Genomic DNA, 12,637 nt, shown 5'->3' with positions numbered 1-12,637 from the left:
AGTATTTTCTCCCAATCTGTGGCTTATTTTTTCATTATCTTAACAGTGTCTTTCATGGAGCACACATTTTAAATTTTAACAAAATTGAACTTAAATTCTTTTTTTTATTTTATAGATTGCACTTTTGATGTTATATCAAAAAACTCTTAACCAAGTTTAAGGTCATGTTGTTTTTCTCCTAAATTTTCTTTGAGAAGTTTTGTGGTTTTGCATTTTACATTTAAGTCTATGATCCACTTTGAGCTAATGTTTGTAAAAGATGTAAAGTCTGTGTCTTGGTACTGTTTTTTTCTTTTCCGTACATGGGTGTCCAAATATCTCAGCACTATTTAAAGAAACTGTTCTTTCTCCATTGAATTCTCTTTGTGCTTTTGTCAAAAATCAGTAAACTATATTTGTCTCAAAATAATTTTAATCTGTTCATGAAACCAATTATATTCAACAATGTCTTAATGGAACAAATTTAAAAGGCATAAATGAATTCGATGAAATATCCCCATTCATTTGATGATGTACATTTTTAATAATATATTATGAAACAACCACAGCTTATCTCTTGTCTGCTTCTTCAACCGCATCATTTCATGTTCACTAATTCCAGCCTCCTGGCAATCTTTCTGTAATTGCCAAGGTCACACTTGCCTTAGGGCCTAAACACTTTCTTGTGGGAGACTTTCAATCCAATTTGCCTTTATGGACCTGAAGGGTCCTTGAAGCTGGTGATCTTTCCTTTTCTCTTAGGAAAAAAGGTAAAATTAACAAATTGTAACTGTCAAGAAAGTTACATCAAGATCTGTATGTTCCTTTCAACCAGATACATTATTCATATTGCCACAAAGGAATAGAACATGTAACATTTGTAACATTCCTGTGAGAAGTCTCTTCTAGATCTGAAATGATGCTGCTTAACTGTTTACTGTCTCTTTTTGGAAAACAGAAAGGAACTAGATCCTGAGTGCTGCCTCAAATGAGGTGAGCAAATGTCATACCTGGCCCATTGTTTCCACTTCAGGTGAGCATTGGTTCAGACCCACCACTGACACAGTCACTCCTTTATCCAGTGAGCACCTTCAGCCTGAGGACCAAGATGGAGCAACCATTTGGTGTAACCCACCCGTTGGCAGAGACCTGAAAGCTATCTATGTAATATCTGAATATTGTTTTGCATGAGGAATAGAGGAAGCTTAAAAAATCCTTTGACTGTTCTGTCTCTTGGCATCTATGAATCTGGATCTCATATTTAAGAGAAACAAGGACACATTTAGCCCAGAAAGTGGAATGATTTTGGCCAATCCTAAAATATCTCCTCTTGGAGTGCTTTTCCCCAGGCTAGTTCCTTCTCATCATTCAGCTGTTATTTAAAATATCATCTGACAACATTACTTTTAAATACTGCCCCTTGACCTGGTTGCTGTATTTTATTTCCTTCATGGTCTTATTTGCTTTCAGAAATTATTGTGTTTATTTACATTTTGTCTTTCAAATTGCTCTTCCAACCTTTCTTTAGAATTTAAGTTCCATGAGGACAGGAGTCTTGGCTATTTTGGTTACCATGGATATCTGGAACAAAGATTCTAAATGAAGATTTTTAAGTTATTGGAAAATGAACAGATGAATGAATGACAGTAGACTATAAGCCATGCATTTTTTTCCTACAGACTCTAGAATGATTGGATTTCCATGTATGAATGAGAATGTTTCAAAGGCAATGAAGTTAGAAGATCTTTCCAAGGTGGTATTTATAAGTGATGCTGATAATCAGTTTCCTCTATTCCAGTGAAAAAAATTGAGACCATTACCTAACTCAAGAGGCATCTGAACACTTCAATAATATATCAGAAGCCATACTTCTCAAATGGCAGGACAAATAGGACCAGTAAATGTGAATCAGGATGGTGCCCAACAGTTGTGTTGTGACAAAGTCAACAAGCAATTCTGTAGCACGTACAAAACATTCCACAGCTCTTAGATATCTAACGAAAGAGTTATCTGAGAAGGGGGTAATTTATAGATTTATAGATCATGCAGTGTTTGGGCTGGTGGGTACAACAGCACATCAATGTTTTAAATCTCACACTTTAAGTAGCAGGAAATAGACTTGTGAGACAAATGGCCAATGCAAGTTAATACAGGTAATATACGAGTGAAAAGACTGACTTAAAACTCGACATTCAAAACACTAAGATCTTGCCATCTGGTCCCATCATTTCATGGCAAATAGATGGGGGAAAAATGGAAACAGTGGCAGATTTTATTTTCTTGGGCTCCAAAATCACTGAGGACAGTGACTGCAGCCATGAAATTAAAAGATGCTTGCTTCTTGGAAAAAAGCTATGACAAACCTAGACAGCATATTAAAAAGCAGAGACAGCACTTTGCCAACAAAGGTCCGTCTAGTCAAAGCTGTGGGTTTTCCAGTAGTCATGTATGGATGTGAGGGTTGGACCATAAAGAAAGCTGAGCGCCAAAGAAGGGATTCTTTAGTACTGAGGTGCTGGAAAAGACTCTTGAGAGTCCCTTAGACAGCAAGGAGATCAAGACAATCAATTCTAAAGGAAACTGAATATTCATTGGAAGGACTGATGCTGAAGCTGAAGCTCCAGTACTTTGGCCACCTGATGCAAACAGCCAACTCATTAGAAAAGACTCTGATGCTGGGAAATCTTGAGGGCAGGAGAAGAAGAGGGTGACAGGGGATAAGATGGTTAGCTGGCATCACTGAGTCAGTGGACATGAGTTTGAGCAAGTTCTGGGAGTTGGTGATGGACAGGGGAGCCTGGTGTGCTGCAGTCTATGGGGTTGCAAAGAGTCAGACGATACTTAGCGACTGAACAAGTGTCTCTGGGAACTGTTGAATGCTATGAAATAGGTAGAATACTAAAAATAATTTATTTACATTATATCAAATAACCAGTATATTCAGTAGTAACAACTACAACAGCAACGAAACAATAACATTGTTAGTTTGCCTCAGTGTAGACCAAACAGTCACTTGTTTTGGTAGAGCTCTGAACCAAGCTGAGTTGGAAAATGTTCCAAATGCTCATGATTTTCTATCATAGTAAACAAGTCAGAGAGTGCCCCGGTTGTGAGAACTGGACCATCTCATCACATATCTAATTATAGGAGTGATTGCAATCAAATAATTAGGGATGCACAGATTACTTCTTGAATAAATTTTTATTTCTTGGCCTTAGTAAAAGAAAAAAAAAGATTTTAACAGATTCTATCTCCAAGATTACTAGATACATTTTATTTTGTTTTTTAGAAGAATGCTCTCATAGTAGAGCAATTAATTATTTTTAGAGACATCTTTTAATTTGTAATAGAATCCAGGGCCTGGTATTCTGAGATGTAGGCACTTGTGTCCAGGAAAAATATGCCAATCATAACATAATTCGCTGCAAACAAAAATGAGATCTTAAAATTGTTTTAGAAATCTGTCATCCCTATGGTGCAAATAATCCCAGACATAATGAAGCGGACTTGGTAAAATCAGCAGCCCTTTTAGCTTCACTCTGTATCTACTCTATTTTTACAACAGCTTTTGGTTTAATTTAATACATTATTGTAGAAGAAAGGGTCCATTAAATAGCTACAGAAGAGTGAGAAAGAGTGCCCCTTTTAGGTTTTTTTTGAAGTGAAGCATTCAACAGTAGAGTCCTTTAAAAATGGCATTCAAATGATTTTTAATTACTACAAAGGCATTGAGATGTTAATACACTTTCTATAAAAGAGAGGGCTACTATTCTACTCATCCTTTCCTGCCACGAATTTCAACCCTAAGAAAATTATTTCTTTTGATCCACTCTGATAGCATGTAATAAGAGAACAATAAAACATATGGCTCAATTACCACCACTTCTCATCAAGCATGAATTAATGAATATCAAATTATTATTAATTGTTTTTCCTGGCTTCCTCTCCATAGGACAATGATTACACATTGCTGTGTTTTGATAAGTATTTAGTGTTTAACACTTTGTAGACCAGTGTCTAACAGGAACAGATGCTTGAAATCATTATATGGAAGAATCATTCTTCACATTTAGCAACAGTTAGAAAATAACATGATTATCTTTTTGGTCTCCTTAGTTAGCCATTTTTTTATAACTGCCTTAAACTCCCTTAGAACCTCACCCTCTCTCAATGCTCCATATGCTTTCCTTTGAGAAGCAGTTCCTATATGCATATAAAATAGTTTATAAGTGCGATGTCTCAATTTTAATAATAATAATTTCACACAAGATTACTGACTTTTCAATTCCTTAAGAAAAAGCTCTTTAAAAACCAATGTTATGGCTTAAGCAGACAAAAACTAAGTAGTATAGCACAGAATACAATAAATTATGATCACTATAATTGACAATATCAATGTCACTGAGTAATATTTATAGATGATGCACAAGAAGATTCTGTGTAACTGATAGTTCATTTTATTTTTATCAGCCATCTGTAAATATAAAGTGCTATGTAGTAGGAATAGCTATAGCATGCTAAAGAACATGTCTTTGTAGTCCATTACCATTATTTCTCATAGATCATTTACAAATCCAGATTTTGAAAAGAAAGTGTAGCAAATTATAATATGTAAACTATACATGCCATGTGATTTTTACCCATTACCAATAAATGCATGTCTTTGTATTTATAAAACATGTTCTATAAAACTTATATCTGTAATAAACTAAAGGATGACACCAACATTAAATTGTTTAGATATCCTATCTAGTTCTGCATGCTTAACAAACAGATTCAGATATAATTCAAAAGATCAAACAAAAACTTGCTTTAGCATCTGAGAGTTTTGGAGCAGAAAGTGACCTCAGAAATCATTTTCTCCATTTCCCCTCATGTTACAGATAATAGCACCAAAATCTGAATAGTTTAAGTGATTTTCTGAGGTCCATACACCTTTATACACTAACATCTTTCTGCCAGACTTTATCTTTCTGCCAAAATTTCTATCAACGTTTCTTTTCCATATAAGAAATGTACATATCTTGCTTCCTTGGCAGTTTTGTCAAGATGTCAGTAATATCTGTAAATCCAAACCCCTAGAGAAACAAAGATGAGAAACTGGGAATCCTGGTCTCTAATGGAAACCGTGATACACAGCCTAATACTAAGCAGAGATGGACCTGGTCAAGGCTGACAATGCTCACTGCCATCAGAAACATCCTTCCTTTGATGTTGCTAACTAGACCACTTGAATTTTTTATCTCTAAATCTAACCAGATACCAAATGGTTCCCTTTATGTATGTGACCTTAGTATAAGCAATTATATTATTTATGCAATAGCAGAATTGTTATACAAAGAGTCAGTCATTGGTGTAAAAGCTTTTTTAGATTACATGTTCTTATAATAAAAATTTTAATTCCCGATGAATCCTTTCCTCTTGATTTTCATGTGCCAGAATTACTGAATCCACTTGGCTGAAAAATGTAAAGAAAATAAGTTATATATACAAATTCAGTACAAAAATAAGCTTATAACTAAAGTTTTAAAAATAATTATTCATCAGTGGAGGTGGGAGTGGACTAAACAGTGTACTTTTACCACCTACTGAATTCATCACTGTGGCAAGGCTTTTGGTCATACTGTGAATATGAAGCACTGATGCCCCATATTCATATTTATGACATGCTTGAGAGTCATGTCTTGATAACTTATATGTACTATAAAAGTGCACACAGACGGGGAGGAAGACACAAAGACATCTGAGTGTTTTGGTAACCACATCTCCTAAAGCATTTCATGGACTCGGGACTGAAAGTTTTAGAGCTGCCACCATGCCTATCAAGGCCCCTGATGTAACACTGGATCCTGATAAGGCGCTCAATGAGGAAGAAAAAGGAATATGAGAATGGCTGGAATATGAGAAAATGGAATATGAGAAAATAAAAAGCCAAGTATGAATATAATTAGCTTTGTTCTTGTCATCGATTCTGCAGCCTGATGGAACGTGGCTTTCTGAATATTTTTCAGAGCATTTTCCAGATGTAGCCTCCAAGCACCTCATTAATATCACACATTTGTCATTAAATTCCATATTTTGGATCCCATGTAACAACCGCAGATGTTCCTTTTCCATTCGCCACCAGCAGGAAACTTTCCCTTTACATAGTGCTGTTGTCCAGCTCCCCAGTACACAATTAACTTTAAATTTTCCATTTAAAATTAACATTAAAAGGTGTTTAGTATAATAACCAAATTAAATTATAAAAGTATAATCCAGTGCAAATATAAAAGATCATTCACAGAAATGCACTTTAATTCTAATTCTAACAATGATCTGAGCAAAGAAGATATATTTTTGTTTGCAAAAAATGGAAAATTTCCTACAATAAATGACCTACACTTATTCGTATCTATGTCTGGTCTCATATCAGAAGAAAACATAAATTTTGACTTATTTTATACCATAAATGAAATGCTACCATTGTATTTGCAGCTTAATTTTTAATATAATTAATAAAATACTTTCCATTTTTGAAATATTTCAACACTACCTAAAGTTCACTAATGTTAGTGATAGTTTCTCACAGAGCTCAACACTTACCTACAACTTTAGAGTAGCAAGATTCACAATGTATTGTCTGCCTATATATCCAAATACTGTCACCTGCTTGAAGGTTTTCCAAAGGTTGTTTGCATATTTCACACTAAAAGAAAGGTATGTATAAAGTTTACATTAGATACGAAGTTTAGATTCTTGGTTAACAGGATTAAAAAAAGAACCATTTACTTTATTCCATATCATCCTTTATAGCAACACTCTGATGAAAAGAACCGTGAGAAAAAGTAAGAATCTACTTGTCTGATCCACACACCAAACTTCCCAAACAAATTCTCTCATAAATCCCTCTACTATGGAGGTGTGCATTTCAGACATACTACAGAAGTTTCTACCTAACTCACAATAAAGTAGATGAATATTTTCAAAAATTGGTTATGCCAAAGACAAGAATACTGTTGGATATTGCATATGAGAACACTAAGTGTATATATTGTTTGCTTACTAATGGAGAGCTACACTGTCCAGATATAGTGTCACTGAGCAAAACAAACTTCTGACTCCAGACACAATTTAGGGGGAAATTTGTTTCAAGTTATGCTGGTTAAAGAGGCAAGAAAGGCTTGACATCTACCTTAAACCTGTGCTCACTGGAGCAAGTCTACTGCCAGCTGGCTGGCTTTCAAGTTCGTTGACACAAATTGTCATAGGTCAGTTAGACGTGTTTAAGCCAGTTCAGGTAATTCTCTATAATTATGGCTATAGAGTAATCTGTCTTTTCTTAAGAGTGTGGGGGTATTTTTATTCTCAGTAGTATTTTATGATTAAATTGACAATGGAAATAAATCATCTAAAATATAACAAAATGGAAATCATTCCTGTGACTAAAGGCAATAATAGGAGAATTTTCTTCTTTAAAAAGTTTTGTGCATAATAATTTAAAATAAAGGGCTGTAGACTAATTTTTGTTCCACTGAGTAAATTTGAATAACTTCGAGGAAATTTTACTGTCTTATAATGAAATAATTATGAAATTTTCATGGCTTACTTTATATAGAATTCTATATATGATGGCCTAAATTTGGATTTGGTTGCCTCAAAATGAGGCATTGAATTTGTTATTACTTTGTGTCATTGCCTGAAGCTAATTGAAAGAGAAGCAATCAAGTGTCAAAGTATTGGGCTGGCCAAAAAGTTCATAACATCTTATTGGAAAACCCAAACGGACTTTTTTGGCCAGCCTAATATTACATCTACTTGACTGAATCAGATAATTTGCATCAATCATAGAATCTATCAGCACTAGAAAGGACCCATAGATTCAGGCTGTGGTTCTCAAACTGGCTGCCTGTTAGATCTATCTAAGAAGGCTTTAAAAACACCAATGCCCAGAAATCATCTCTAAGATACACGATGTAACTGGGGCTGGTCCCAAGCATTTTGTTTTTCTCATCATCTCCCCGAATGATTATAATGTTCATCCTGGATTGAAAACCACTGGTCTAATCAGCTATGTCATTTTACAGATGAAGAAACTTAGGCTAAGCTAATTCAGATGATTGTCCAAAGTCACACGGCCAAAATTAGTGTCAGTTAGAAACCAAAATCAGGTCTTCAGGTTCCTAGTTAAGTGCTCACCTAGTTATACCAAAAACTATATTGTTGCCCTACCTAATACTTTTGTGAAAAGTAAAAGAAATGGCATATGAAAGCACAAATTGTGAAGCATTCTACTATGTACACTTTAGTATTATTATTATTCTACTAAGACACTGATATTGACAAGTTGCTCAGTCATGTCCGACTCTTTGCAACCCTATGGGCTGCAGTCTACCAGGCTCCTCTGTCCATGGGATTTTCCAAGCAAGAGTACTGGAGTGGGTTGCCATTTCCTTCTCCAGGGCATCTTCCTGACCCAGGAATCGAACCCAGGTCTCCCGCATTGCAGGCACATTCTTTAACAGCTGAGCCACCAGGGAAGCTCATTCTACTGCTGCTGCTGCTAAGTCGCTTCAGTCTTGTCCGACTCTGCGCGACCCCTGAGACGGCAGCCCACCAGGCTCCCCCATCCATGGGATTCTCCAGACAAGAACACTGAAGTGAGTTGCCATTTCCTTCTCCAATGCATGAAAGTGAAAAGTGAAAGTGAAGTCGCTCAGTCGTGTCTGACTCCTAGCTACCCCATGGACTGCAACCTACCAGGCTCCTCCGTCCATGGGATTTTCCAGGCAAGAGTACTGGAATGGGGTGCCATTGCCTTCTCCGGCTCATTCTACTAAGCCATCAGATTAAATCAGATCAGTCGCTCAGTCATGTCCGACTCTTTGCGACCCCATGAATCACAGCACGCCAGGCATCCCTGTCCATCACCAACTCCCAGAGTTCACCCAGACTCACGTCCATCGAGTCAGTGATGCCATTCAGCCATCTCATCCTCTGTCATCCCCTTCTCCTCCTGCCTCCAATCCCTCCCAGCATCAGAGTCTTTTCCAATGAGTCAACTCTTCGCATGAGGTGCCCAAAGTACTGGAGTTTCAGCTTTAGCATCATTCCTTCCAAAGAAATCCCAGGGCTGATCTCCTTCAGAATGGACTGGTTGGAACTCCTTTCAGTCCAAGGGACTCTCAAGAGTCTTCTCCAACACCACAGTTCAAAAGCATCAACTCTTTGGCGCTCAGCCTTCTTCACAGTCCAACTCTCACATCCATACATGACCACAGGAAAAACCATAGCCTTGACTACTAAGCCATATTTAATTATAATTAATCATGCTCTCAAAGGCAGACTGAGTTTTAACTATTGTTAAGCCCATCGATCCTAATTTTATGATGTAAGAAGCCAGTAACTTTCTTCTCAAAAATTTCTTTTCCTTTTTGGATTTCATTATATGTTTATTGCAATGTGGAGAAGGCAATGGCACCCCACTCCAGTACTCTTGCCTGGAAACTCCCATGGACGGAGGAGCCTGGTAGGCTGTAGTCCATGAGGTCACGAAGAGTTGGACACGACTGAGTGACTCCACTTTCCCTTTTCACTTTCATGCACTGGAGAAGGAAATAGCAACCCACTCCAGTGTTCTTGCCTGGAGAATCCCATGGATGGGGGAGCCTGGTGGGCTGCCGTCTCTGGGGTCGGACAGAGTCGGACACGACTGAAGTGACTTAGCAGCAGCAGCAGCAGCATGATTTATGAAAATGCTGCAAAAACTTTTCTAAAGAGAACAAGTGTTTATCTTTTTATAGATTTAAATCTGTAGAGTAAGAGTTATCAACGTATCAGTAATCAACTCTAAGCCTAAAGTCAAGAGAGTAATTATAAACCTTGGAGCTTCAGGCTGAGAAGTCAAAAAAATATTTAAACGGTGCATTATTAATGTGCATGACAGTGTTTCTGAAAGTTTTAACTTCATCTCATATATTCCATTAGATAATTATTTTTATTCTAGTCATTATGCAATTTTGTATGAGAATTAAATGCAAGAAACAAAGCCATACCTTGAAGCAAGTCGAATGGCAGCAAATTTGTAATTCATCTAAAATCATCTTGGTTTCTGTGCCCAGGGGTTTTCGACAGTAAGTGCACATGTCTCTCTCAATGACAGACCTATAGAGATGTAAGCAGTTAAAAATAAATTTGTCATCATGAAAAAGACAGATGTATTCCCCATAAAGTCATATGGAAATAACATGTTAATTTTATTGATACTTCAGTAAATTGTGTAAAAATCAAGGAAAGTTGAGGACTTACTTATCCTAGTAACAGACTGGATTCTTCTAGTTATTTCAGAGTGATATCAAAGAATTAACATAAAAGACAGTTTCAAATTATTAATTCATTAGCAATCAAAAGTGCATCTGAGCAGGTTAAAGATGTTCACAGTTTCCTAATTGAACTAGGTCATAAGTACCCCCTTGAAGCTAGAAGAGGGTTTTAAATTATTAATGTACATATATCATAGAAAAATTATGTTGAAGATTAATATAAAAATTTAACTCTCAAACATTCAGCAGTACAAAAATAGAAATCCATTCAAGAACATGTTGGTAAATTCACAAATGATGGATACCCTGGACTATAGGGTCCAGAATCACCAAATTCTCCCTTGCTGATTCTCTTGGTGTCATTGCAAGACTCAGAATATTAGGGTGACTTTAGTGACAAAAATCCTTTGCTATTTACTTTGGAAAATTAATGTTCAATGGTAAATAAATGATTCAGTTCAGTTCAGTTCAATTGCTCAGTCATGTCCGACTCTTTGCGACCCCGTGAATCGCAGCACGCCAGGCATCCCTGTCCATCACCAACTCCTAAAGTTCACCCAGACTCACGTCCATCGAGTCAGTGATGCCATTCAGCCATCTCATCCTCTGTCGTCCCCTTCTCCTCCTGCCTCCAATCCCTCCCAGCATCAGAGTCTTTTCCAATGAGTCAACTCTTCGCATGAGGTGCCCAAAGTACTGGAGTTTCAGCTTTAGCATCATTCCTTCCAAAGAAATCCCAGGGCTGATCTCCTTCAGAATAGACTGGTTGGATCTCCTTGCAGTCCAAGGGACTCTCAAGAGTCTTCTCCAACACCACAGTTCAAAAGCATCAATTCTTCGGCGCTCAGCTTTCTTCACAGTCCAACTCTCACATCCATACATAACCACAGGAAAAACCATAGCCTTGACTAGATGGACCTTTGTTGGCAATTTACTTTGGAAAAATAATGTTCAATAGTAAATAATTGATTAGCAAGTTCTAAAGCCCTCGAGTCACATCAGAGCCTTAATAAAGGGCCAATAACTATGTGATTCTTATCCTTTTGGAAGATCTTAGATAGTCTTAAATAGCACCTTGGGCAGAGTTTACTAGTTAGTCTCAGGGTGTTAGCATAAAAGCCTGGAATTTCCAAAGTACTGGGGTAGTGAAATAAAATAGCTAATACTTTAGTGCTAATATGCTTAACACGTGTAGCACATTTTCCATGCACTTTGCGTATATAAACCTGTCTATTCTTCATAACATCTCTGAGAAGCAGGTTACTCTTATTTTTATCATTATTGTACACAAGAGGAAGCTGAGGTATAGAAGGGTAAGCCATGCAGCCAGTGAGTGGCAGAGACAGGATGTGAATGAAGGCAGAGTGGCCACAGAGCCCTGAGCTGCCTCTGGGCCTGCCCTTTGATTGGGCTTACTAGATGATAAGAAACTAGTCATGCCCAGAAACCACAATCAATCCTATCAGGACCAGGACTCGAAGCAGAGAGGAGGGAAAGTGGATGGGAGTAGGGGGAAAGAGAGGCTCCTCTCTCCACAAAATTCTCCAGACAAGAATCCTGGAGTGGGTAGCCGTTCCCTTCTCCGGGGATCTTCCTGAGGCATGAATTGAACCCTGGTCTCCCACACTGCAGGCAGATTCCTTACCGACTGAGTCAGTGGGGAAGCCCATACATACGTACCCACATGCTTAAATTTCCCATGTTAGACTTTAAACTCTTCAAGAGTAGAAAGCAGGCACTATCTAGCATCCTTGCATTCCAGAGACCCTGAGAGAGGAGCTGGGAATATAAAGAAGAGCGAGAAGGTCTCCTTCAAGGAGGAGTTTCTTTCCACTAGGGTAGCCAGGTGAGTGGATGATCACCATGTATTACGGACGTGTGAAGAGTTAGGAGAGCACAGCCAGGTGAACAGCTAATCTCTGGGATGAAGTAGGAAAGGCTTTTCAGCATAACTGCCAGGTGAGTTAAAGCTTGAAGGTGAAGGAGCTCTCAAGGTAAGGTGGGGAGGGGCATGATGGAAGGGTTCTAAGCAGAGTGAACGGGACGTGTCAAGGTGAGACACAATGAGGGTGGCTGGAGTGGTTGAACTTTAGTCCCTATTCAGCAGGACAAGGTGCTGAAGGCCCATAAATCCTGTGCAGAGGATTTTGTCTATATTCTATAAAGTGGCACTGGCCACTTTATTGTGTGTATGTGTGTGTGTGTGTGTGAGCTTAAGCCACAGCACTTTTAATGCATTTTCCAATACAATCATTATTATAAACTTAATATGCAGAAACTGATTTGAAACCACTGCAGATGGTGATTGCAGCCATGAAATTAAAAGATGCTTACTCCTTGGAAGGAAAGTTATGACC

The 12,637-nt window shown here is 37.7% G+C and overlaps 1 protein-coding gene across 15 annotated transcripts in view; it reads right to left on the bottom strand.

Moving 5' to 3' along the window:
* Nucleotides 1-3,672: 3,672 nt before the first annotated feature.
* The window catches only part of SCEL (sciellin), a 125,825-nt gene continuing 116,860 nt past the window's right edge, over nucleotides 3,673-12,637 (bottom strand). For all 15 annotated transcript variants that reach the window (XM_055542700.1, XM_055542712.1, XM_055542701.1 and 12 more), the window contains 3 exons: nucleotides 10,014-10,122; nucleotides 6,565-6,667; nucleotides 3,673-5,437 (listed from right to left, as the gene is read on the bottom strand). In XM_055542700.1, coding sequence (XP_055398675.1) covers nucleotides 5,421-5,437; nucleotides 6,565-6,667; nucleotides 10,014-10,122 — 229 coding nt within the window. In that variant the 3' untranslated portion in view covers nucleotides 3,673-5,420. The remainder of the gene's footprint in view (nucleotides 5,438-6,564; nucleotides 6,668-10,013; nucleotides 10,123-12,637) is intronic.

This window comes from Bubalus kerabau, chromosome 12 (genome assembly GCF_029407905.1).
Source record: "Bubalus kerabau isolate K-KA32 ecotype Philippines breed swamp buffalo chromosome 12, PCC_UOA_SB_1v2, whole genome shotgun sequence".
NCBI lineage: Eukaryota > Metazoa > Chordata > Mammalia > Artiodactyla > Bovidae > Bubalus > Bubalus kerabau.
Note: the sequence above shows the minus strand (reverse complement) of the source record. Positions and strands in the feature narration are given on the sequence as shown.